General features: G+C 42.3%; 1 protein-coding gene across 1 annotated transcript; it reads left to right on the forward strand.

Annotated features, from left to right (window-relative positions):
• DECR1 (2,4-dienoyl-CoA reductase 1) lies at positions 1–27,345 on the forward strand. The gene is made up of 10 exons (XM_036264049.1): positions 1–103; positions 17,674–17,876; positions 19,281–19,338; positions 19,464–19,550; positions 20,323–20,470; positions 23,139–23,238; positions 24,582–24,654; positions 26,485–26,631; positions 27,050–27,112; positions 27,224–27,345. Exons 1-10 carry the CDS (start codon positions 53–55, stop codon positions 27,281–27,283), a joined length of 990 nt encoding a protein of 329 aa, XP_036119942.1. The 5' UTR covers positions 1–52; the 3' UTR covers positions 27,284–27,345.
• The last annotated feature ends 582 nt before the right edge of the window (positions 27,346–27,927 follow it).

Raw genomic sequence — 27,927 nt, forward strand, 5'->3', positions numbered from 1 at the left:
CACCGCCCCCGCTCTCCCGCGCCGCGTTTCCCGGACGCGTCCTGCTCCCGCCATGGCGCTGCTGGGTCGGGTTTCCTTTGCTCGAGGTCGCGGTCCTCAGCGGGTAAGGCGGCGCTGGAGGGGCCGGCTCGGATGCCCGCGAGCACCCTGCTTCTGCCGGCCTCCGGGGCGCGGGGCGTGTGGGGACGCGCCGGGGTTCTCAGGGTCGTCCCGTGGGCTGTCGTGTGCCGACTGGGACATAGGAGACCGTGTGCACGCGGTCCTGGGACGGCCGGAGGCAGGGCCGGGCGCGCTGGCCTTATCTGCGGCCCTTTTTTAATGAGGAAAACTGTTCTCGTGCTATCTGTGCGATTAAACATTAACACAAACACATGCACCTGAAACGAGAAAGAACAGCACCCCCCTGTCGGGACGCCCCACCTGGAGGTGGTGCTGGGCGGCGCCCCTCTGTGCCCCCCAGACCTCAGCGTCCAGACAGGTGCCCGGGTGGAGGGCTGCAGGCGCCGAGGGCAGCGGAGGCGCGGAACAGGGAAGGTGACAGTGCCCACGGTGGCCCCTGCCCCAACTAAATAAAATATATATCCTGACAGACGCAACCAAACCAAGAAGCACAGTTTCAGTAACCCGGTACAAAAATAACCTACCAACTGTGAGACCACTTTTGGTAGTTTAATAAAATAGATATTCTTTCTTGAAAAACGAGGACAAATTCCAAATAAGGTGAACACAAGGGCATTGTAGGTTGAGTCTTCCAAGTAACATTAGTAACAACTTTCTTTCCTTCTTTTTTTTTTTAATCCTCACCTGAGAATATTTTTCCAGTGATTTTTCTTTTTCAAATAGAGTGGGAGGGAGGGAGAGAGAAGAGACATATCCACTGGTTGCCTCCTGCTTGACCCCGACCAGCCCAAGGATCAAACTGCAAGAGATTCCTGCCCTTGACAGGAATAGAACTGTGACTCTATGGTCCTGAGCCAAATCAGCCAGGGCACACAACTTTTTTTTTCATCCTCACCCCAGGACATTTTCCCATTTTTTGTTCAGATAGAGTGGGAAGGAGGGAGAGGAAAAGAGAGAGAGAGAGAGAGAAACGTCGATGTGAAAGGGACACATTGAGTGGCTGCCTCCTGCAGGGCCCAACCAGGACCAGGGACAAACTGCAACCGAGGTTTGTGCCCTTAGCAGGATCTGAACCAGGTCTTTCTGGACCGCAGGCCGATGCTCTAACCGCTGACCCAAACCAGCCACGGCCACAACTTTCTTTTAAGATTAGTTTTGGTAATACTGTCTCCCTCTACCTGGGAAGATTTAGGTTACAGATCGGTTACCAGAGACTAATGATTTCTGGGTTTCTGATTCCTTCTCAGGCCTTTCTCTTTTAAATCCTACAACAGCCCTGGAGTAGAATAGTCTCCAACAGATATTTGGGATTGCATTAATAAGGCCATACAGACTGCTTCCCAGCTCTTCTGATGCCATTAGACAGTACAGGTTGAGAGGGGAAAAGTGGGCTTGTTTAAACATTAATTGTAATGTGACAATTCTGAAATTCCTTTGCTTAAGATAAATGTTGAGGATAGGGATTTGGAAGCAGAGGCCCTGTTTCGGTGGGTGGTGGGTCCCTGAGTTTGAATTCCTAGGAAAAGATTAGTCTACACATCTGGGAAGCTGGAACTTGTGAGCAGATACAGCTTGATACATTAAAAACCCTTCCTTTGATACTATTGTTACCAAGATCCAGAGAAATGCTACTTTTGTTACACATCCTATATAAGAAGTGCTATGTTAAATTGTGTGGTTAGCTATAAAACAAACATTTATTCAGAACTGGCTCTGTGCCTGGCCCTGGGGACAAAGATGAAAACAAATTAAATTAAAACCCTGCTCTAAAGTTTATTAAGGAAAACGTTCACTCATCTAGTTGTTTATCAGGAAATGCTAATTAAGTGCCTACTAAATATTGGACATTCTTTAGCATTCTTTGGTTGAAAAAGGTATCTACTGCCATTGAGCCCCATGTATTTTTTTTAAAGCTAGGGATGATATAACCTTGAGTGGACCTTAAAATCAATTTAGTGTAAAAGCAAAGTAAGTCTAAAAAATAAATTGGCATCAAATAGAAAATAATAGATTCCATTTCATGTGGTAAGATTAAGTTTACTTTATGAGACTTCTTTTTAACTTGCCATTCTTCCTTTTGTAGATTGACTTTTTGATATTTGTGATACACATGGCCAGGTGTTTTTTGTTTTTGTTTTTTTCTTCTCATCAACAGTAATAACTTTATTACATTTATTAAAATGATAGCTGGCCAATATGAATACAGTAATACAGTTAAATGAATTTTAAAATAAAACAAAATAAAGTAACACATGACCCCACACTGGCCACCCAGAAACAGTATGGTTAACTTTTTTTTTTTTTTTCTTTATTGACTTTAGAGAGAGAGGAAGGGAGAAGGAGAGACAGATAGAAACATCAATGAGAGAGAACGTGGATTGGCCACCTCCTGCATGCCCCCCAGTGGGGATTGGGCCCACAACCTGGACATGTGCCTGACCAGTAATTGAACTGGTGACCTCTCGGTGCATGGGTTGATGCTCAACCACTGAGCCACACTGGCCGGGCAGTATGGTTAACATTTGGTGACTGTCATTCCTGACATCCGTCTGTGCTGGTAAAAGAACAGGTGGATGGGCATAATTTGGTTTGGATATATCACATTTATTTTTCCTTCTAAACATTCATTGTCTTCTGATACTGACTGTTGTCAGGGAGAAGTGTAAGGCCAGCTGGATTTCCCCATCCCCCATTATTTGTGTTTTTCTTTTCTAACTGGAAAGTCTACAAAATCTTTATTTACCCAGTTAAAAATTCCAGAATATAAGCCCTGGCCGGTTTTGCTCAGTGGTTAGAGCATTGGCTTGTGGTCCACAGAGACCCAGGTTCGGTTCCCGCTAAGGGCATGTACCTCGGCTGCAGTTTGTCCCCGGCCCTGGTTGGGTCGATCTGGTCGCAGCCACTCGATGTGTCTCTTTCACGTTGTTGTTTCTCTCTCTTCCTCTCTTTCCCTCCCACTCTAGCTGAATAAAAATATGGAAAAATGTCCTCAGGTGAGGATAAAAAAAAAAAAATTCCAGAATATAAGCCTCCTGGAGGCAAGAATTTTCATCTGATCAAAATAAACCCATTTCAAGAACACGGTGCTGTCTCTAGCTAACATGACTAACAAAAAAGAGTCATGTTAGTTTAGGCTAATGTGACAATGATAAATAAGAGATGACATGAATGAAAGGCCAGCAGGAGTGAAAACTCCAGCTGAAAATTTCAATCTGCCTGCAAATTCATCACTTCGACTTCAACTCCCTGTGTTGTGTCGCACTCGTGAAGCATCTGTTGGGTCTACACCTAACTGCAGACAGATAACTAACAAAAAACAGGAAGTACACCCTGCAATACATAGCAACTACTTCTTCAAGGTCCCATGGTCATTGCTATAAGATGTGTCATTACTCAAAAGTGTAATCTCTGCCTTGCTACTGGCAACAGCTGCGTACTTCAGCCTGGCCACTGGAGACTGGAGTCCAGCTAACTTCCTTTTATATTTCCTCAGCTGGACCTTCCTGTTGCTCTGGCAATGAGGTCTGTGTTCTGCAGAAGCTTACAACATCAGTGCAGTGCCTGGGTCAAGGAGCCGGGTGGAGGAGCTCAGACCATCCTCACAGGCACAGAGCCTGAGCTTCACACGACCTGTAGCAAGCCATGGTGTGGGTAGTTTGAGTTCTTTAATTTTTGGAACATTTACAAACTGTTGGCATTAGTGGGTGGAACAGTCCCTCATTCTGTAAGACTGTCTTTTTCTGCAATGGAGCATCATTAGCGTCTCCTTTAGCTGTCTCTTGTATTTCCAGATGCCTCCAGCTGTGAACCATGTCCACTGTGCTGCCCTGGCAGTGGTCTGGGCATTGACAAGAATGCATGCATGGCACAGACGGTGCCTTCTAGCGACTGGACAGGATTAATCAGGAGATAGTTATTGGAGGCTTACTGTGTGCACAGACTGTATGTGTTGCTTCAGGGACACAAAGATGTTCATTTTTCAAAGTCATCCTTTGGAAAATAAAATTTTCTAGTCTTTACCAAGCTGACCCTTTTATATGACAGTTAAGGCCTGGTTTGCAAAACACTACGGGAATTTCAGTCAGGGTAAATTTGATCTGGAAAAAAGTATTCATTTTGATTTAAACCAACCGGTAGTTAGAAACTTAAAAAAAAAAAAATGGATATGGTAATATTCCTTTGTCTTATAAACATAGTTCACACTTAGTTGTGGGCTAGGGAGCACCTGTGCTCACACTTAGTTGTGGAATAGGGAGCACTTGCACTTCACATAGGACATTTGTCCTTAAGACCCTGATTCTATGCTAGTTTTCTTGCTATAGCATTGCTTCCTCTATGCCCTTCCTATATTGTATGCTTGCATATGCACTTTGATTTTATTAACTTTGAAATGAAAAATTTATGAACATATCGAACATTCAACCATCCAGAAGCAAGTAGTGACAATACTGTAATATCCTCACCCAAGAGGTTACTTCTCTGAATAATAGGTTCTTGTGGTCCCTCCAACAATTTCTCTGTGTATCAACATATATATGAAGATATCCTCACTTAAGAAAAAACCAAAAAACCACCTAAACGGATCGTTTTTCTTAACACAATTTCCTCAGCAAATACTTGTTGAGTGATTGAATAAATAATATAAATATAGCAATGTTTCCATTAAGCATGTGAGTTCTAGCTTTTAATAGATGCACAGTATTTTGTCATATGCCTGGGCCCTGGTTGATTGGTTATATCCCCTATGGAAATTCAGATTTGGTTCCTAGTCTTTGCTGTTACAAACAATGCTTTAATGAATATGTTGTGCTGCTTTGTGTCCTTCGTATTTCTGAGTTCTTAAAAAATAATAATGAGCCCTGGCTAGTTTGGCTCAGCGGTTAGAGCGTCGGCCTGCGGTGCTGAGAGACCCAGGTTCAGTTCCCACTAAGGGCATGTACCTCGGTTGCAGTTTGTCCCCGGCCCTGGTTGGGTTGTGCAGGTGGCAGCCACTCGATGTGTCCCTTTCACATCAATGTTTCTCTCTCTCCCTCTCTTTCCCTTCCACTCTATCTGAACAAAAACATGGAAAAATGTCCTCGAGGATAAAAATAATAATAATAATAATAATAATAATAATAATAATAATAAATTTTAGGATAAGCTTGTCAACTTTTGCAAAAAGCCCACTGGAATTTTGATAGGAATGGAATTTACAGATTATTTGGGGATTTTTGCCATCTTAACCAAATTAAATTTTCCAATCCATGAACACAAGATATCTACAAGTCTTGCACTGCTTTTATTACATTTATTACTATTTTAGTCTTTTCTGGTGTGATTGTAAATAGAATTGCTATTTTAATTTTATTTTCATCTTAATGGATATCTTTGAACATAGCTTCTTCCCCTCTCTCCCCCACCTCAAATGAGTGAGTATATCTGTTGGAAAAATTTCCTAATGTGGAATCACTGGCCCAAAGGGTGTTTATATTTAACATTTTAATAAACATTGCCAAATTGGCCTCCAGAGAAGTTGTCCCAATTCTAAGAGTGACTTTAATAACCTGTTTCTTGTATCATGTGTTATAAAATTTTGAACCTCAATAATCTGATAAGAGGAAAAGGATATCTTCCTTTCTTTTAAATATGCTTATTCAGCTATAAGTATATTTGAATATATTTTTTTTGTGTGGATTACCTTTTAAAGCTCATTACTTAGTTTTTCTGTTTGCAAATGACTTCTTAATACTCATCCACAGACTTAAGATTTTCTTTTCTTAGATGTACAGTAATTTCAAGTTGCCATTCTTTAAAATCAATGGAAATAACCTTTTTTAATTTGTTGAAACAAGTGGCAAAGAGCTGCATTTGTATCACATGTCTGCATGACTCTACCTGTCTGCTGTCCCGCAGCTTGCATGACATTGGCACCTGGCCATCAGTGTTGCAGTCAAACAAGTACATGCTGAATGCTTGGGTGCCAGGAACCCCATCCTGTGGGAATGAGGCAGTTCTTCCTTCCTGGTGTCACAGTCAAGTGTGGAAGCCTGTCACCCTGGTGCAGAGTAGGGGTCATTTGGCCCATTTTTAAAGCGGTACCAGTTTTAACAAGTCAACAGAGTTGTTGACACTTTTGCTTGGTTTTGAAGGTTGATTTTTCCAGGTTGAGAAGGAAAGTGGGTGGTTGAGGCTGAAGCAAAAGCAAGAGCAAAGGCCAGAAGGTGAAAATGTCAGGGATGCTGGGGGGTTGGTGAGCACAGATTATTCCCTTACCCAGGGACCTGGGGGAAGGGGGACTGAGGCTATGTTGTCCAACAGCTTGAATGCCACACTAACGAGCTTAATTTTTGTATTTTTTAAAAAATATTTTTTATTGATTTTTAGAGAGAGAGAGAAACATTGATGTGAGAGTGAAACATAGGTTGACTGCCTTCTGCACACCCCCTACTGGAGACCCAGACCATAGCCAGAAATCGAACCAGCAATCTTTCATGCATGGGACGATGGTCAACCCTCTGAGCCACAGTGGCCAGGGCTAATTTCTGTATTGTTGACTCTGGAGGACATTGATGTCATTGAGGGATGGGATTTTAATGTGGCAGCTCAGTCAATAGTAACATGACCACGATGGGAAAATAGCTAAGCTATTTAAATATTTACTTAGTTGGATCTATAACTTCCAGATGAGAGTCTATTATTATGTGGTTTTTACTGATTTGAAACTGGATTTTCTTAATAATACACCTAACATACACCTAACACATTAAACAGTGATGTTTACAGAAATATATTTTTTTGTTTTGTTTTGTTTTGTTTTTGTGGTATGTGCCCCTAGTGGGAACTGAACCCAGGACTCTGGTCCGCAGGCCGACGCTCAACCACTGAGCCAAACTGGCCAGGACTAGAAATATGTTTTACATGAAACTTGATGGTGTAAAAATACGGGGTGGGGCAAAAGTAGATTTACAGTTGTTGGTATGGAAAATAATACAATAATTAATAAATAATACTACAAGAATAAAGTCTGTGTGTTGCATACTCACCACTGTAAACCTTTTGCCACACCCTGTATACCATGCTTTCCCCCCTTCTCTTTTGTATTGGTTTCTTGGGTTTTATTTAGACAAGGAGTCACACACTCACATGCCTCAGGTCCCTAAAGGCCCCGTACTGAAAGGTCATCTAGTGCAAGGGCTCTTTCTGCAGATGTGAGTGGGCTGCACAGCGCTCTCAAGGGGTAATGAACTCAGCCAGGTAGGGAGGTGGACCTAAGTGTTGGTAGAGCTTATTTTTATCTGATTGTTCCTAGTGTCAAAATGTTGGCTCAAATTTTAAAAAACACTGAGCAGGCTGAAGAAAAGACATCTGGTCTAGGATCACCAATCGACCTCTATTTTAGATGTTTATTTTAGACATTTTAGATGAGGCAAAATACTTAAGTAACTTAGCAATAAATTTCGTTGACCTCAGTCCTCATCTTTTAGGGAAGAGATAGATGGTCAAGACTCTCAGAACAGCATTTTGAGGGTGAGAAGTAGGATCCCTTTCCCAGAAGCTATAATGGTGAGGATACAGTTTATATGATGTGGACAGGGAGGCAGATGATGGCTAATTTTTTTTTCTGGGAGATTTTAGAACTTTTACCTTTAAAAAAATAAATAAATTTGTATTGCCACAATTGGAAGACTCGTTTAAAGAATTTTAGAGATTTAAAGATCTCCAGAAAAATCAATCTTGATAGGAAAGGTGTTATTTCCATTCTAAAAACAATGTATATCCAGAAAAACCACAAAGTGAGATTTGAAAATTTATAAAAGACTAATTACTTTGTATTTATGACTCCAACGAAATGGCCAGAATGCTATTTCAGTTCATTTGGGATCCTTCTTTGTAGGAAGAGGACATTGAATACAAGATCCCGTGAATTCATCTCTATGGACCTTAATGTTGAAGTCAACTTGCTTTCAGGCAAACAGGTGGCTCAAAATTAATATTCAACAGCATATGTGATGAGAATTATCAGAAGGTAATGTGAATTAAAATAGCATATCAAGCCCTGGCTCATGTGGCTCAGTTGGTTGAGCATCATCCTGAGCACCAATAGGTCACCAGTTTGATTCCTGGTCAGGGCACATGCCTGGATTGTGGGCTTGATCCCTGGTAGGAGGCAGCCCATTGATATTTTGCGCTCTCTCTCTTTCTCTCTGTTTCTCTCTCTCTCTGTCTTTCTTTCTAATAAAATAAAATAAAAGAGCATATCAATTTCTTTACTTTTCACAGTGGAAAAGGGGAGTCAAGATCAGTGTTGAGCAGATCAAATCAGATACAGTGGGTGAGATGGTACTGGTTCGTAATTTGTCACATTATAGACACTTGGTAGGAATTGTTATTATCAAATGTGATTATTTTTACCTTTATAGCCTTTTGCCAACCTGTCAGGAAATTGAGAAATGTCTTAAAAGAAACCAAAAAAAAAAAAAAGTTTATATGCAAGTATCTTAATTTATCTTTCATAAAGCACCACATCAAATTCCCCATACAAATCAACACTAAATAAATAAGAATTCGTTGTAGAGCCTGTGGAATGAGAACACATTTTTTCATTATCACTTGGCAATGACAATCTCGCCAGCCTACTGGTGGAAATGTCCAGGTTCATCTCCCCAAGGGGACAGCTCTGCAAGCAGGGGCAGCCTTAGGAAAGCTGCCACTTAGTGGAGAAGGGTTACTGTGGGCTGCGTGGATGTCATGCTTTGGCAAAAGGATATGGAAAGAAAATGCTTTGACAACAAACATGAAGTCAAAGGAATAAAATGACCAGCATGGAGCATAACCAGATTTGCACATGTATCTTCACCAGTTATTTTACACACCTCAAAATTTGGTCTTAAACACATTTTTCCCTGATAATAAAGTTGAATGATACTTATGGAATAGATTTTGAAAATACTAAAATCCAGCCAAACAGAAAAAGCAAATAATTATCCATCTCTCATTACCTAGAGATGAGGTCACTGAAGACTCAGAAGTCACACATCTTAGATTTGAGTCAGATCTTTACTACATATTATTATTTGTCTGTAAAAGTTATTGACTTGACCTTTCTGTGCTTCAGTTTCCTCATCTTTAAAATGGGGGTAACGGTAGAATTTACCTTCTAGGATTGTTATAAGGTAATGCATTGAAAGGCTAGTAGACCTTGGCACATGGTAAATAGTGAATCACCACTTCCTGGTGGTGTTTTCTTCCAGTCTTTTTTTCTAAACATATATTTTTATTTACAATTAAGAACATACTGTGCATTTCTTTCTTCACTTATCATATCATAAGCATTTTCTTGTACAGTTTGCTGTAGATGAGCAGCCTTATCCTAAACCATTGACCATGTTTCTAGTTATTTTATTAGGATGAGTTTCTAGATGTCCTGGCTCAACCCTGGAGGCCCACTTGGCTTGCAGGAGAACCCTAGCAAGAAATGATAGATTCTGGAGTTTGAATCTCGCACCCATGACCCAACCAGGAACATCACATGACTTTGCTGTGATTACTGAGCTCAGTAGGAGCTCTGTAGTGGAGAGAGACGGTACACAAGGCTACCACATAAAGCCACGTTGGAGCCTCACTTCTGTAGCCTGGGCCCCTCCTGCACAGTGGGATAAATGCCTACTTCATGGGGTGGGGACAGTTAGTCGGTTTGATATCTAATTCTGACATGTGAAGCACTTACTGAGTGTTAGCTATTTGTTGTTATGCTCAACACTTAAGTTTGCTCTTATAATTAAATGTGAGAGGATAGCAATTGTTTTCACAATTAATGTGAGAGTGTATGCTGTAAAATATAAGATAGGGCAATGTAAATATTTTTCAGTTCACATCGGTTTGGTTCCCCCTTCCCCTATTTTAGATATAATAGAAATAGTTCATCTAAATTTATCATCCTGAAGGCAGCATAGGAAGAGGCATTTGATTTAATAAACCTTATAAAGAATTTATGGTGATTTTTTTTTCAGTGATTCAAAGGTGGTGTGACCCGTCCCGCAGGTCGAGCAACGAGGACTCTAGAGGGGGAGCGAGGATGAGGAGGGACAAGAGACACGAGAAATGGAGACAAGACAGGATTCTGATCAAGTCTCGTTTATTCAGGGGTAATTCATACAATATATAGGGCAAGAAGCACCTGTTGCCAAGCACCAGGCTTGCCCGAAGCAATTCTAGGAAATACTACAAAAGGAACAAAAGGTCAGTAAAGACTGGCTGATGAGTAAATGGTTACTTAAAGAAATGCAAAATACAGAGATAAAGAAATGCAGAATGCAGAGATATCCTGCCTTGGGGCAGGTGATGGCAGAGCAGATTATAACAAAATTGACGCCATGCAAAATGTCTCCCACAGGTCCCCCTTTTCTTTAATTTTTTAAGGCCGAAATAATACCTTGAGGGGACTGTGCCTGTCTTAGGTCAGGAAACTTGCACACGGTGCCAACCTGTCCTTACCCGTCATTGGAATAGCAAGGCAGCATAAGGCCTTGTTCCTGTCTTAGGTGGTGGTTGGCGACGCGAGTGAGTTCCAGTTGCCCGTCTTTGGCTAACCAGCCCAGCGCACCAAGGTGACGAGATTTTTGAGCTTATTGACTCACAGCTAGAGTGAGCTTCTGTCGGCCATTTCAAGTCTATGATAGTGGTGGACCTGTATAGATTGCATCTTAATGGCATCTATCTGCTGCTTGATGAAAGCCATCACCTTATTGAAGAGGAAGGGTCCTAGTGACACAATCAGTAAAAGGCCAAGTAAGGGGCCCAACAAAGGGAGAAGATACACCCCATTTAGCCCACTCCAAAGGGGGTTATTGAAAACTTCTTTTAAGCAGCAGCATTCCTGCAAGGCAGTCGCATGGGGGGCCAAATAAGGTCCTCAGGAGCTTGTCAGGGTGTGGAGGAGGCCCCAAACCTCCTTCCACAAGCAGGCAAAGATGCAGTACTATCCCTAGCAGTAAGATTTCAGCCTTCCGGTCCATTCCTGAAAAGAAAAAACAGGAAAAGCCTCTCAGGGCGAATTTTCATCCCTGGAGTTATCTATATGGTTATCTGTTATTCCTTTAACTTGATCAATCTGTTTAACCAGATGCTCTGGTAGCCACCTGGCAGATTTCATTTTCTTAGAGTAATGCATACAGAACCTCGGCCCCAGATGAGGACTGGGTCTGGGCCATGCCAAGAGCTGGTTAGCGGATCTTTCCATAGTACTGATGCAAATTGTTTTTGAGTTTCTGTATGCCAAAAGCGATTAGGAGCAGATTGCCCATCAGTGTCCAAATTTAAAAAATTGAGAATAAATAAGGCATGAGAGAGAATATTTCTGGGTGACCCCCTCGTGGGGTACCATTCCCCCTTTTTTATTTTATTAATGGTGATCTTTAAAGACAGATGTGCTCTCTCTACAATCCCTTGGCCCTGATGGTTGTAAGGTATACCTGTTATGTGTTGAATATTGAGGCGTTTGCAAAATTGGGAGAAGGCTGAACTTGTATAGCCTGGGCTGTTATAGGTTTTCAATTGCTGTGGGCATCCCAGAACTGTAAATGTGGTTAGTATGCGACTGATCACATGTTTTGTGGCTTCACCAGTTTGGAGGGAGGCATAAATGAACCCACTAAAGGTACCTATGATAACATGTACATATTTAAGATTTCCAAATTCAGAGATGTGAGTAATATCCATTTGCCATAATGCATTAGGAATTAGTCCCCTTGGGTTTACTCCAAGGTGGGGGACCGGCAAATGAGTGGCACATGAGGGGCAGTTTTTAACAATTTGCCTAGCTTCTTCCCTAGTAATCTGATGCATGAGGCGAAGCGTTTTAGCATTGAGATGATGTAATCGATGACTGTTCTGTGCTAGGGTGACTTTATCAGAGCTGTTATCAATGGCTGTAAACACTTGATTAGAATCCTGGAGGCGAGTAGCTAGGTCAGCTTTTTGGTTTCCCTCAGCGAGAGGTCCTGGCAGCCCAGAATGGGCGCGTAAGTGGCCTAAGTAAAATGTGTGGACTCTTTTTGTAATTAGCTTCTGTAACTGCCTAAACAAATTTCCTGCATTGGATATGTTTTTTATATGCCCAGCTGTTTCTAATAGAGGTATAGACTGTGCGATGTATGCACTATCTGTGTAAATATTGAGAGATTGATCTGGGAAGGCAGAAAAAACAGCAACAATGGCTTGCAGTTCTGTTAGTTGAGCAGATGTGCTGCTGGTCATAAATGACACAGTTTGGTCCAGATAAGTGTAAGCAGCTCTACCCGTCGAGGACCCATCAGTAAATACTAGTAAAGCATTTCTCAGAGGCTTAGATGCTGTGAGTATAGGAAAGGTAAACTCATGTTTGTTGGCAAAATCAATAAGCTTGTCTGGTGGATAATGATTGTCTAGAATCCCCGCATAAGAGGCTAGGGAAATGGGCCAAAATTCAGTATTTTGCATGAGCCAGCTAATTTGGTCCATGGTATAGGGTTGTATAATAATATCTGGTTCCTTACCAAAATAACATTTTCCCTTGTTTCCTGCCCATCATAATGAGATTGGAAACTGCCTGATAATATGGCTCAATGACCCTTTTAGGTGTGGCAGGCAAGTGAATCCACATTAAGGGCGCTGTCTGCCAGAAAACAGCGGTAGGGGAGAGAGCAGTCTTACAAATAATAAACTTTAAAGGTTTAGTGTAATCCATAAAGGTGGTTGCTTGAGAATGGATAGCCTGTTCGACTTTGTGTATAGCCTGTTTTCCTTCCAAGGTAAGTTCACGGGGAGATGTAGGGTTGGCATCTCCCTGCAATATATCATACAGGGGTTTAAGTTCTCCTTTACTGATTTTTAAATAGGGCATAAGCCAATTAATGTCCCCTAGCAATTTTTGGAAATCATTTAGGGTTTTAAGCTTGTCTAATTTTAGTTCTAATTTTTGACAGGAAATTAGGGACCCTCGCATTTGAAAACCAAGATATGTATAAGGGTCTGTGAGTTGGACCTTGTCAGGGGCTATTTCCAGGCCTTTGTCTCGTAAGGCAATGCGCATCACCTCATAGCATTTCAAAACCTCGCTCCCCTCTTTTCCGGCTATGAGGATATCATCCATGTAATGTATAATGTACATATTTGGCCAATTGTCTCTAACTGATTGTAAGGCTGAAGCCACAAAGGATTGGCATAGGGTAGGGCTATTAGCCATTCCCTGTGGCAGAACACGCCATTGGAATCTTTTCATAGGCGCTTTGAAATTTATAGCTGGTAAGCTGAATGCAAATCGCCTCTGATCATCTGGATGCAGAGGAATCGTGAAAAAACAATCCTTTAGATCAACAATAACTTTGAAATAACCCAAAGGTATGGCAACAGGTGAGGGAAGTCCTGGCTGTAAGGCTCCCATTAGTGCCATAGTCTTATTTACAGCTCTTAAGTCTTGCAATAGCCGCCATTTACCAGATTTCTTTTTAATGACAAAAATAGGCGTATTCCAAGGGGAGTTACTAGGGACAATGTGGCCAGCATCAAGCTGCTCCTGTACCAGCTGTTGTGCAGCCATCAGTTTTTCTGCTGTTAGAGGCCATTGATCAACCCACACCGGCTCCTCGGATAGCCACGTGATCTTTTCTGCATGGGTCACAGGAGTGTCGATGGCCCCCATGGAAAATGGCCTAATCCTGCCCTATCAGTCTTTGGGGAGGGCTCTATGGGTTCTGTTATACCCATATTATTTTTTCCCAGCCCTTGGCCAGGTAGATATCCGGTTTTCAACATTTGGGTAGTAATAACAGCATTCGGGCTTCCCATTATTAATCCTAATTGGGATAAGAGGTCTCTACCCCAAAGATTTATAGGCAATCCAGCTATAACATATGGTTGTATGGTACCCTGGTTACCTTCCTGATCTTTCCAAGTTAATAGCTTTGAACTTCTCTCTGGGTTTTGACTTTGCCCTATTCCTTTTAGGTGAGTCAGAGTTGCGTCTAAGGGCCAGGCTGTAGGCCAGTCTTCCTTTTTAATTATTGTGACATCAGCCCCTGAATCTATAAGCCCTGCAAATTTCTTACCATCTAACCAGAGAGACATAATGGGTTTTTGTGCTGATATGACCTCTGCCCAGTAAACGTCTGATGACCCAAAGCCTTGATCACCTCTTTGTCCTGATACTGCCCTATTTGTGGTGGGCATCAAAGGCAGGAGCAGCAATTGAGCGAATCTTTGTTCTGTGATGACAGTATTAATATTTTTGGGGGATGACACCATAACCTTAATTTCTCCGGAGTAGTCATTGTCTATGACTCCTGGAAGGACTTGTAGTCCATTCATTGTTGAGCTGCTACGTCCTATTATTAGTCCAAATGTGTTTTCAAGCAGAGGGCCAAAAATTCCAGTAGGAAGGGACTGTATAGGTGGTGGAACTGAGGTCCAATCCTGCGCTTCCTGTGGTGGCTCTGAGGAGGTTTGAAATGGATTGTTGTTTGCTGGAACAAAACTGACTGCCCCAAAGATTTGTTTGGGTTTGGGGGCCTGGGGCTGGCCCCTGTGCCCGTTTCCCTGCATCGGGGATAGTTCGTTACCCTGAACATCCTTTTTAGACCTACATTCATTAGCCCAATGTTTCCCCCTTTTACATCTAGGGCAAACTCCTGGAGTCTGAGTTTTTGAGTTATTAGTGGGATTTCCTTTACAATTCCTTGCGAAATGTCCAGTTTCCCCACAGTTAAAACATTTATTATTGTTTTGTTGGGATAAGAACTGTCTGACTGTATACCCTTGCAAGGCGGCAGCCATGGCAAGGCCCTGTTGATAGGCAGTCCCGATATCAGAGCATAGGCGAATATAGCCAGTTAAATCAGTCTTTTTCTTATAAGGTCTAATAGCGGCTTGACAGGCAGCATTAGCGTTTTCAAAAGCCAATTGTTTAACAAAATCTATACCGCCGTCTGCATTACCGAAAATTCTGCCTGCTGCAGTAATTAAGCGGTGAACAAAATCTGCAAAAGGCTCATCAGGTCCTTGTTTAATGTTAGTAAGGGAGGAGCTCATGTCGCCTTTGGTGGGCAGTTTCCTCCATGCTCTAGTGCCTGCAGCCTGAACTTGGGCAAAAAGACCTGCATCATATTGCATTTGGGCATCACTATTGGCATAATTTCCTTCTCCTATTAGCATATCGAAATTCCATCCATTACCAGCCTGCACATTGCGTTTAGCAATGTCCCTGCAGTTCTCTACATATTCTGATTTCCATAGGAGATAGTCTACTCCAGCAAGTGTCGCTCGGGCTAATGTTTGCCAATCCCCAGGCGTAAGCCAATTCTCAGCTACTGATTCTAAAATTGCCATAGTATACGGGGCTGTGGCTCCGTATTGTGCTACAGCGGTTTTTAACTCCTTTATTAATTTAAAATCAAACCCGCTATGGTGACGCCAAGCCTGTCCTTGCGCGTCCACTGTTTCTGTTACTGGAAAAGCCTCTATATCATCTAGCTCTGGTGCAAGTTGCAAGCGGGGAGGGATCTTTGGGACAGCTCCCCTCATGGGTGGCTTTTGATTACCGAGGACTTCTGATCTTACTTCACTCTCCTTTTTAGATTTTCCTACTTTTAGTCCTTCTAATTGGGCTATGAGATCTTGGTGCTCTTTTTCCAGTTTTATTTGTTCTTTGAGGTGTTCAATTTTATCTCTAAGTTCTTTTCTAGGGTCAAGGACTGGACAGGCCAGCGGGGGAGCACTGGAATTATTATTATAAGGTGGGGGGCGTTGAGAAACAAGAGGCCAATCAGATCTGGCAGCTTCATCCACCAATTCATCCCAATATACCTCCCCTCCGTCAGGAACAGTCTCCAAATATTCTGATAGGTCGGGATAAATAGAGCTTTTAGGCATAATTTTATTCCGAGTGGGCTCAGTTTCTTCTTCCTCATTATCACTATCGAATGACATGAAGTCCTCACATTCTTTGCTTTCATTTTCATTCCCCTTTTTTTCTTTCTGTAATATACCCTCGCCATATTCTACTACATTGACAACGAGAGGATCAGAATGTCTCTGAGATAAAATCTCATCTATTAAATACCAATAAGAAAAAGCAGTTACCGGGACCTTCTCTGGTCCATAAGTCTTATAATAATCTTTAAGAGCATCACCAACTATTTTCCACCGTTTTTGATCTATAATTCCCTCTGTTCCAAACCAAGGACAAACTTCTTTAATATAATCAAAATACTGACACAAATGCTTAATGTTCACCTTTACTCCTCGTGCCTTGATAGCCTTTTTTAGTTCTTCAACGAACATCTTATCTTGGCTCAATGCTTGACCCATAATCGCCATTCACTTACCCGAGGGGTGCAGACGTAGCAGGTTCCCACGTTGTTACCTCTTTTCTTTTATTTTCTTTTCCTTTGCTTTCCTTTCTGCCGGCCACTCGAACGGCGTCCTTCACTGGATCCCCCGTGCTGGAGCCCCACGTTGGGCGCCACTTGACCCGTCCCGCAGGTCGAGCAACGAGGACTCTAGGGGGGGAGTGAGGATGAGGAGGGACAAGAGACACGAGAAATGGAGACAAGACAGGATTCTGATCAAGTCTCGTTTATTCAGCGGTAATTCGTACAATATATAGGGTAAGAAGCACCTGTTGCCAAGCACCAGGCTTGCCCGAAGCAATTCTAGGAAATACTACAAAAGGAACAAAAGGTCAGTAAAGACTGGCTGATGAGTAAATGGTTACTTAAAGAAATGCAAAATACAGAGATAAAGAAATGCAGAATGCAGAGATATCCTGCCTTGGGGCAGGTGATGGCAGAGCAGATTATAACAAAATTGACGCCATGCAAAATGTCTCCCACAGTGGGATGTGATTTTATCTAAAATATTTTTGTTAAAATACAAATCTATTTGGCTTGACTGGTGTGGCTCAGTTGGTTGGGTGCTGGCCTGTGCACTGAAGGTCGCCAGTTCGATCCCTGATCAGGGCACATGCCCAGGTTGCAGGCTCGATCCTGGATAGGGCGTGTGCAGGAGGCAGCCGACTGATGTTTCTCACGTGGATGTTTCTCTCTCTCACCCTCTCCCTAAAAAAAAAAAAAAAGCTTTATGTTAGTTTTTTAAAGTTATATTTAAGTAAAACCTCTGCAAATAATAGTATTTAGTACTTATAGAGTGCTCATATGTGCTGAACAGTGTTGTGAGTATTTTACTTATATCAACTCATGAAATCCTCACAGCATCCTGTGGGGGAGGTTCTGTTATTGTCTCCATTTGTAGAAGAACCTGAGGCACAAAGAAGTTAATACGCTTGTTGATGGTTATACAACTGTAGAGAACATTCTTTGCTATGTTGTTTTGCCCCAAAGCCCATCCATGATTTTAGCCATTCCACTATGTCACTTAACATTCCAATAGGAAAGAGTAATTGAAATACAATGCCAATATGTTTGCAGGGAGTTTGTGTTAATGCAAGTATTTGCATAATATTGAAGAGTAAGCTTTCTGAAATTCATCTTTGTGGAAATACATGTGTGCAAATTTCAATTCATTTTGTTTTCCTTTTAGTTTTTCAGTTATGGAACGGAAATACTATATCAAAGCAGTGATGCTTTTCAATCTAAATTCTTTCCACCTCTTCAAAAAGCGATGCTACCACCTAACAGTTTCCAGGGGAAAGTAGCTTTCATTACCGGGGGAGGCACTGGCCTTGGCCGAGGAATGACCAGTCTCCTGTCCAGCCTGGGCGCTCAGTGTGTGATAGCCAGCCGGTGAGTCACTCCCAAGGCCCGGAGAGAGTCTGCTGGAAGACAATTCTGTGTGTCAAGATTGAAAACACTTTGCCAGAGTTGTTAGATTTGCATTTTAATCTTTTAGGAAACATCCGTTACGTGCATTATTGGAGTATATCTCCTTGGAAAAAACTGTTATAACTTGGGATGGTAGTAGAAATAATGATTGGTTGTGGAACAGCTGATGAGTACATTTCCCAAATGCAGTGATAGAATTTTCTTCTGTACATGGAGATGAAGCTGAAAAGTACAACACTGAGGCTGCTGTGTTCTCAGTGGAAGTGATTGTAATCACTGCTTCAGTGAACAGCCGTGTGCAAGGATAATGGATGTAATCCTTCTGTTTTCTATAAGATGGGCAGATGTATCAAACATCTGTGGTTGTGATGAATGTAGGAAGTGCGAGGCCACGTGGAAGGGATTTCTCTCTGAGGCATATCCTAATTCCTACAACTGAACTTCAGAAACTGGTCAAAACTGCCCCTCCCTTTTATTTTGAGTAGTGTAAACATTGTCAAGTAGAATCTGACTGAGACTCACTATGTAATTTACAAGGGGCGAAAGGAATTTCCTTCAGATGTTTCCTAGAATACAAATTGGCCAGAACAATTATTTTTGGTTTTTATGTTGTAATATTTTTAAGAGCGTTAAAGTCTGTTTTTTGTAACTACATAATTTATACTCATGGTTTATTATTTTGTTTCTTTCAAAGTAAGAGGTTCTGAATGTACATAATGCATTTATATACATAAATTTGGTCTAGAATCTTCTATCATAGAGATACTATATAAAATCTATGCCCTGGCCATTTTGGCTTACCGGACAAAGTGTCGGCCCACAGACTGAAAGGTCCTGGTTTGATTCCAGTCAAGGGCACACACCTGGTTCCAGGTTTGATCCAAGGCCCCAGCTGGGATCATGAGGGAGGCAACCAATCAGTGTGTCTCTCTCACATTGGTGTTTCTCTCTCTCCCTTCCACTGTATCTGAAAATGAATGGAAAAATATCCTTGACTGAGGATTAACCAAAAAATAAATAAATACATAAATAAAATGTAGTATATAGTATAATATAACTTATATGATGAATGTGTTTTCTTTCTAAAAGCAGCCTTGGGAACAGATACAAATGATTATAATTAAAGAAAAAGATGAAAATCTGTGAGTAGATGTAGAATGACTGGTTTAAATGTAAATAATTCACTAGTATCATAAAAATTGTTTGAATTCAACTTTAGATAACTGCATTCAAACTGACTCATTTGTAGTTTTTGTATTATCTGTTTAAGCTATAGATTATGTTTGTTTTTTAATTTATGGAATTAAAAAGAAAAAAAATATGTAACATCATTTCAGAACTCATGCAGAATGTGTCTGTTTCTAGAAAGATGGATGTTTTGAGAGCCACTGCAGAGCACATTTCATCTCAGACTGGAAACAAGGTACACTAACGTCAGTTATTTAATCTAGATTCAGGAATTACAACATGCTTCAATAAGCTTTACTCGTGGTCTTGCTTTAGGAAACCTGAGAAATGTGGGATTCCTTTGCCTTTGTTACTTTGCAGGTTCATGCAGTTCAGTGTGATGTTCGGGATCCTGACATGGTCCACAAGGCAGTGTCGGAGCTGATCACAGTGGCCGGCCACCCTGATGTGAGGCCCCCCGACCCCCTAAGATCACTTTGATGCTGTGGGAAGCACCCATCGGACGGTCCCTTCAGGGACCAGATTAGAACAGACAGCTGCACCATATCCTTTCAGAAAACCTTTAAAAATGCATTTACAGTCTTGCAGAACAAACTGGAGTTCACTTTATTCAATCAGAGTATGAACTAGGAAGAACAGTTGTCCAGGAACACAGTAACTAGTTTAAAGGATGCGTACTCTTTGCGGTGCCTGATAACCTTGATCGTGTCGGTGGAGAATAATACACACAAGAAACCTACAAGGAAGTCCAGGGTTCTTTTAAGACCTGGATGGGTCACTGCCCTTAGGTTCCTGTATTGGGGGGAAGCTTATGTTAAAGATATGTCCACACAGCAATAATATCAACTCTGCTGTAGAACTAAGCGGGATCTTTACTGATAGTGAAGAAACTGGTCATCAGCCAGGAGTTTCACTGGGAGAGTTAAACCAAAATTACACCAAAATTAAAGGCTTTTTAACTGAGACTCCTTGAAATAAACCATAGTTACATGGTAGGTGCCTTGTATTTATGTTCTCGAAAATAGACTCTACCTTGATTTTGAGAGAAGAATTAGGATTCTGAAATCTGGTACAACAGCAGGAGATTTTCATAGGCTCAAATCTCATGGTGTTTCATAGCAGACCAATTGGATTAATAGGTTTCGGAAGTCGAAGCCCTGGCAGGAGAATATTCCCCCTCACCTGAGAGTTCCTCTAACTCACCGAATTCTTCTACTAGATTGTGATAAACAACGCAGCAGGGAATTTCATTTCTCCCAGCGAGAGGCTGTCTGCTAACGCGTGGAGAACCATCACCGACATAGTTCTGAATGGCACGGCCTTCGTGACCCTGGAAATTGGGAAGCAACTAATTAAAGCACAGAAAGGTAGACGGTCTGTTCCTCCCTGTGGGGCAGTGTCCATACGTGGACAGTCATCATCTCACAGAGGAAAGATCCTTCGGTCATTACCATGTGCTGTGATGAGCCGAGATCCCTGCGTTTCAAGAGCATTGGGATTCCAGGGCAGGAGTGACCAGCTCTCCCTGGGATGACTGTCAGGTTGAGCTGGGTTTTCAGAGGTGGTTGGAGTCAGGTAGTTCGCAGCCCGACTTTGGGAAGGATGTCAGGACAGACAGAAGGTGCTGGGAAGGTACCAGAGTATGCTGAGAACTCCCATGCTTTCTCTAGGCTCTCACTGAAATTCAGACCCAGGCCACTCATTCCCATCACACAAAGGGGATGTGATCTAGGTTGGAGATGGAGCAATTTTTTTGTTTTTTATTTTAATTTTTCAGATGGGATGAGTGATGAGGAAGGGAGACAGAGGGATGGGCTGACCCCTCTCTCCATCCTGCCCCAGGATCTTGGTCTCTGTATCTCTTCTCCCTCCATCTGACTTTCTCCACATCTCACTCATCTCTATTCCTCTGTCAGTTCTTCCCTGGTTCTTGGTTTCTCGCTCCATCTCCATCTCTCATCACCGTGTTTCTTGTCTCTCTGCCTCTCATTCTTCCCCAGCCTTCCCTGCGGGCCTGATTTCTCCTTTCTTTTCTCATGATTGCCTTTCATTTTAACACAGACTTGGATCTATTTTTATTCCTCACATTGGATTAAAATTCTATGAGCTTCATTAAAAATATATTTGCTAAGACTTTTCAAAGGACAGAAGCCAGTTTTGATTCTCCCAAGCCTCCGGTCAGTTATCGATGCTGTTACCCTGTGGGGTTTCAGGCCTGGCTCCACTGGCCCGTGGAGTTGGGCACTGGGATCCACTCCAGACAGGAGCAACACCCAGGAACTTGGGTGTGGTGATGTCTGAAGTATGTCAAAGTGCGTAAATCTGGAGTCCCTTGAGGGCCGCAGGCTAGAAGCATGTGAGGTGGTCCAGCATCTAGGAAGGCAGCTAGGTGAGGGCTCCAGCCTCTAATGCATGCTGGCCGGGCAGGACTTGGTGACAGCATGCAGCTGGGGCCAAGCAGGCGCCTGAGAATCCAAGAAGTGTGGTCTGAGCAGGGGTAGGGAAGCCAGCATTAGGGACATTGTGGAAGCATGTTTCTAAGCAGCACTGATATAAAATTAACAATACTCAACAAATAAGAGACTTAGGACACTCCTGAACATTAGCCACAAAGGTCAGTAAGGACATGGCTGGTCCTTTTTGGGAAGGATGTTGAAAATATCGTGCTGAGATCCATTCATCACTAGGCTATAGTGCACAAATGTAAATATTAGTAAATAGTGGGGAAAAGAATACCTAATTTTATTAAAGAGCTGAGAGAACTTGCCCTGAGGAAAGACTAAAACAGAGACTATTATGGGGTTTTATTTAAGAGTCTAGTCACAAAGGACATGGGCAGGATAAATATCGAATTTTTCTTTTAATCTCTAGATCACTGAAAACAAGAAATATATCTTACAAAGTGATCAACTCAATAAGTCTAGTACCCACCTGGCACCATACATAGTTATTACAATATTACTATGTTTCCTTCTATTCCCACTTTGCTGAGAGTTTTTATCAGAAATGGGTGTTGGATTTTGTCAAATGCTTTTTTCAGCATCTATTGATATGATCATGTGATTTTTATCTTCCCTTTTGTTTATGTGGTGTATCACATTTATTGATTTATGAATATTGTACCAGCCTTGCATCCCTGGGATATATCCCACTTAGTTGTGGTGTATAATTTTTTTAATATATTGCTGGATTTGATTTGCTAAGTTTTTGTCGAGGATTTTGGCATCTATGTTCATCAGGGATATTGGCCTGTAATTTTCTTTCTTTGTAGTGTCTTTATCTGGTTTTACCTCTTCCCATTTTTTAAAGTGGGTTGTTTGTTTTTTGGGGTTAAATTATTGATTTTTTTGTTTATTCTTTAGAGAGAGAGGAAGGGAGAGAGAGAGAGAGAGAGAGAAACATCGATGTGAAAGTGATACATTGGTAGGCTGCCTCCTGCACACCCCCTAATGGGGATTGTGTCTGAAACTCCAGGTATATGCCCTGACCGGGGACCTCTCAGTCCATGAGATGACACTCAATCTACTGAGCCACACCTGCTGGGCTTTTGGTGTTAAATTATATGAGCTCTTTATATATTTTCAATATTAACCCCTCAATGGATATGTCATTTGTGACTATCTCCTGCCATTCAGTAGGTTGTCTTTCTGTTTTGTTGATGGTTTCATTTGCTGTGCAGAAACTTATTAATTTGATGTATTCCCATGTGTTTATTTTTGCTTTTGTTGCCCTTGCCCAAGGAGACATGTCCAAAAGATATTGCTGCCTGGCTGGTATTGCTCAGTGGATTGAGCGTCGTCCTATGGACTGAGAGGTCCCAGTTGGATTCCCCATCAGGGCACATGCCCTGGTTGTGGGCTCGATCTCCAGTAGGGGCGTGTGGGAGGCAGCCAATCCATGTTTCTCTCTCACATGGATGTTTCTCTCTTTCTCTCTCTAAAAAATCAATAAGAACATATTTTTTAAAAAGGATATTGCTAAGAACAATGTCAGATTTATCTGTATTATCAATCGCCTGTGCTTTTAAAATTCCAGGAGCAGCGTTTCTTGCAATCACCACCATCTATGCGGAGAGCGGCTCGGGCTTTGTGGTGCCCAGTGCTTCTGCCAAAGCGGGAGTGGAAGCCCTGCACAAGTGAGTGCACCAGCGTCAGTCCTGTCGCGCGGGAGGGACGCCGCTCCTCCGGGCCGTCTTCCAGCTGGTCGCTCAGTAGCTCACAGGACTACAGTCTGCTCAGCTCAGGAATTCTGCTGAGCGAGAAGATACCACATCCCCAGCATTTATAGTAGATGCAGAAGATGCACCCAGTGGAGGTGTGGTCATGAACTGTCAGAGCATCGAGCAGAGAAGCAATTTTTATGTATGATTTGTCCAAAAGACACACAGGCCACCAATTGCTCTGACTGCCCAAGGATTAAGTCAGATGACAGACTGTTGGATGTATACACCCCTACCCCCAGAACTGGCCGCTGAAGGGACTCCAAGCGGTCATATGAGTGGGTGTGTTATAGTTTCAGAAAACGTATCCCCTTGTATCGGTTGCAAGGGGGCATTGCCTTAAGGACAGTATTTTATTACACAATCTTCCTTTTATACATCTTGGAAGAAATGCTTTTCCATCATTTATCAAAAACAATGTGCTTCTCTTGAGAAACTGGCTTGTTTTTTTCTTATGGGCACTGCTAATTGACTGGCTGGGCTCACCTTTCTGTGTAGCGTCATGGAAAGAGGGACACAAATTCGTGACTCGCCTGCTGTAATTATGTGGGATTTGAAAGTATGATGCGGTGCTAGCTCTGCTCTTTGTGCCTTTGCATCTCCTTATCCGTGGTCTTTTCTCCTTCTTACTTTCAAATGAGCTTATCTTTCTCATTTCTACTGTATGTATTCTTGTAAGTCACGTTAAGTCATGTTTTGAAACTAGATTAAGTGTATACACACGAATATAAAGTCCCAAAATAAGTTTGGTAATAAGTGAACCTGTTTGTCCAGTGGCCTTTTCACACAGGTTCCGGGTCTGCTGCTGGTGTTGTACTTGCAGCAAGAGTTGATTCGATTCCTGTTTCAGTATTTCATGTCTTCGTAACCCATCCCGCGCCTACTGAAGCGCTGGTGAGGTCGCAAGCGCTGTGACCTGGCGGACTGTCGGTGCAGGACTAACCCCAGGGCATGTGGGCTGTACTTCTCGGGTGGCTGTACGCCAAGTGTTGATACTGGCCTGGGTTCTGAAGTGTGGATTAGCAGGGTGATTACGGACACAGCAGTGTGAATGACAGGGCAGCGGTGACTATGGGCATGAACTCGAGTGAGGCTACTGAGCCGCAGTGACTTAGGCATTAACCTCTGTGCCCCAGCTTCCTTGTCGGTAACATGGGGACAATCACAGTAACTGCGGCTGGGGTTGTAGTCTCTGGCATGTACTAAGCATGGTTATTATTGTTTTTAACATGTGTTCTAAATTTTGTTTTAATGTGTAGGTCTCTTGCAGCCGAATGGGGTAGATACGGAATGCGGTTCAACGTGATCCAACCAGGGCCTATAAAAACCAAAGTAAGTCCTAGTTGACATGTTACCACCTTGTGAGTGGTTGAGGAATAAAACTTGGGTGGATGTGTTCTGATTGTGTGAGAGGGACCTTCAGGGCGGCCTGACTCAGGAGTGTTGGTGGTAGGCAGGGACTGTGCGCCCCCAGTCTGAGGAATAAGGGGGGCCGGGCTCCAGCCCTGTGACTGCTGCGTCGCGTCAGTTCAGTGTCTTCATCCGCGGCATCTTTTACGCCATCAGTGTTGGCATTTTCTCTGATTCGCTTCAGTGACCTGTTTCTGTCTTGTAGTTCTTAGTGTAACCGTGTTTTAAAGATTCTCACTTTGACGTGCTTTTTTTGAAATAATGGAGATGTATATTTTTAGTTTAAGAGGCGCTGTAGAAATTTATGCTAGAGGCCTGGTCTTGCTCCAGAGAGCATTTCTCTGACCCTTGCCTGTAGCTGTTCACTTCCAACACTGTGCACGCCCTGTGACCCCATCTGGTAAAACCCTTCCAGTGGCTGCACCCCACCATGTCAGTCACCCTGCGCACACCGCACAGCAACCCGCAGCGCGAACGCGGTTACAGGTGGTGCTCTCCTCCCTCCCGCGACCCAGATGACAGCACTCCGACACTTCTCGTTTTCATGTAAAGCAGGAATCGACAGTCCCGGTCGGATATAGTTAGAAGGCTGAGGTGAAGTCTGGTAACTTGTTCCAGGTGTACAGAACATAGGAAGATAAGAGGCATTTGGGTTGTAGGTGATTCAGGGTTATTAAATATTAACATAGAAATGGCTGTACTGGCTTATTCGGCAGTTTAAAAGGTGGAAAACGTAAAGAAAAATGACCTGAGGGAGCAAAACGTCACTGAATAGCTCCTTTAGCAACTCAAAGCTTATGTCCAAACACATGGCCAGGGAGGCTCTGTGCTCAGTATTCGGAGAAGAACTCATCAGAATCTTCTTCCTAGGACTCAATCTGGGAAGGAGCCCTGCACCTTCCTCTTTATTTAACATTTATTGTCTACTGTGTGCAAAGGTGTGAGAGAGAGACAAAAACGCCGTGACAGGGTTTGTAGCAGAGGTATGAATAACAAGCAAATTGTTTTAAAGAGATGAAAGAAAACCCAAGTATAGAGACTCCTAGAACCAGGGTTGGGACCAGCGCCCTCTTTGTCACAGATGCTGCTACCTGCCCAGGGACAGCTGGCGGCTCACAGGTCATATCGTGTCACTGAGGACAGCTGTCACCTCCAGGCTCAAGTGTAGCAAAGTCCAGGCCTTTTGTTCCTTGGGACACATTCTACCCCACTCTGGTCTGCTCCTCACCATTACGTTATTGGCAAATTTAGTTACGGTTTTCCTCTCTCTGGATCTACTTGAATTATCCCTACATACTTGTGTTCTTCTTTCCTGTTATTTGAGAAGAAAAGTAATTTCCTCGTCAACATTTCCTACTTGAGTCACTTTCTGTGTTTGCTAAGTCACACGACAGGGCCCCTGGTCCCCACACACTGGGCCTGTGCACATCAGAATACTGTCATAACTTTCTCATCTGATGCTTATGACAATTGTGTGAGGTAGCTGAGCCAGGTGTCCTAATTTGACAGATGAAGAAACTAAGGTTAAAAAGGTTACACTTCCTGGTGATTTTTTTAGGTCAATGTAAGATAACATGACCTGTTTGAACTAAAGTTAATGTGGAAGAATTGGGCAAAATTCTCTGTTGCTTATGAGGCCTAGGGTATGAGCAGGCTGCCACAGTAACATTCCACTGTATGCAAGTGTATTTCTTAAATCGGAAAGGGGTTGCATTAAAAATATAAAATCTAACTATTTTTTTAATTTCTAAGGGTGCCTTTAGCCGTTTGGACCCGATGGGAACATTCGAGAAAGAAATGGTCCACCGAATCCCCTGTGGGCGGCTGGGGACCGTGGAGGAGATTGCCAACCTCGCCACTTTCCTGTGCAGCGATTATGCCTCTTGGATCAATGGGGCTGTGAGCACTGTTCTCTCTTCACCTTACGGAGGTGGATGTTGCGGGAGGAGGGAGGCATGTGGTGAAACCAGTCCTGACAAGGTTGAATGTAAATGCGATTTAAAATATTTATTTAAATTTAAATAATATCAAAATATTAATATACACCGTTTAGTCTATGGAATTGATTAATTGATACATTAATTTTATTAAATGAAAATTATTCTGGTAGATGTTCCTTTAAGTTCCTTAGAACTGGATAGAATTTGTAATTGTGGAAATGGTGGAAAGAGGATTCTAAAGAAAATAAATGAAGTTTAATCAGTTCTGTCTTTAAAATTTGGGATTTGGTTGAAAGGTCTAAGGATGAGGAAGTGGCTAATGATTCAGAAACTTTGAAAAGGAGTTAGTTTCAGAGTTTTTAATTTTTTATTTTCAGGTCATTAGATTTGATGGTGGAGAAGAAGTATTTATTTCAGGGGAATTCAACAACCTGATGAAGGTAATGCCATTTTGTGAATATAATTAATATAATATAATATTAGCAGCAAGGATACTAAGCTTTAAAAGCATGCAAGGACCACATTAAACTGACCTTTCTTTTTTGTGTCAGGTCACCAAGGAGCAGTGGGACATCATGGAAGGACTGATCAGGAAGACAAAGGGCTCCTAAGACACTCTGGCTTTCATCTTGGTTCCCATAGAAACAACACAAACTGACTATAATCTCTTGAATATTCTCAAGTCTAATAAATTGTTAATTAACAAACATTCATTGAATGTGTGCTTTGTGCCAGGCTGATGGTTGTTAGGCATTGTGTATTCAAAGATACATGAGATGGGATCTCATCCCTTCAGAATTAATTTTAAAATAAAAAAGAGTGAAGTGAGTGAAGGCTTTGGCAGGTGAAAAGTGCTTGGAAGTGCAGGGAAATGAACCTGGGAAAGTCAGGAGGCTCTCAGAGGTGGAAGTAGCATATGAACTATGTACATAATAAATCATGTCTATGGTGATGGGGTCTGAAAGGAAGAAATTCAAGGGCCTGGGGTGAATTTAATGGACTCTGCCTTTCCTGTTTATTTCCTTTTCACTGGACATGTGAATTGTCTTCTTTGGATAGTTCAATATCAATTCAAACAAATCTTACCAGGACCTATTTTGTAGCCAGGATTTTTCTATTTGGTACTAAGGATAAAACATGGCTAATCTACAGCCTCTGCCCTGTAGGAACTCACTTTCTATCAGGAAAGACACTATAAATAATTATTTATGATGCGTTGTGATAAATACCATTCCATCAGTGGTGATGTGTGCAG

This window comes from Molossus molossus, unplaced genomic scaffold (assembly GCF_014108415.1).
Source record: "Molossus molossus isolate mMolMol1 unplaced genomic scaffold, mMolMol1.p scaffold_m16_p_16, whole genome shotgun sequence".
Lineage (NCBI taxonomy): Eukaryota > Metazoa > Chordata > Mammalia > Chiroptera > Molossidae > Molossus > Molossus molossus.

Bases quoted from the DNA above. Each gene is read 5' to 3' on its own strand.
- DECR1 (XM_036264049.1), top strand. From the start codon at position 53: ATGGCGCTGCTGGGTCGGGTTTCCTTTGCTCGAGGTCGCGGTCCTCAG. The intron at 17,877-19,280 runs GTGAGTCACTCC...GTCTGTTTCTAG, and splicing joins CAGTGTGTGATAGCCAGCCG to AAAGATGGATGTTTTGAGAG. The intron at 27,113-27,223 runs GTAATGCCATTT...TTTTTGTGTCAG, and splicing joins AATTCAACAACCTGATGAAG to GTCACCAAGGAGCAGTGGGA.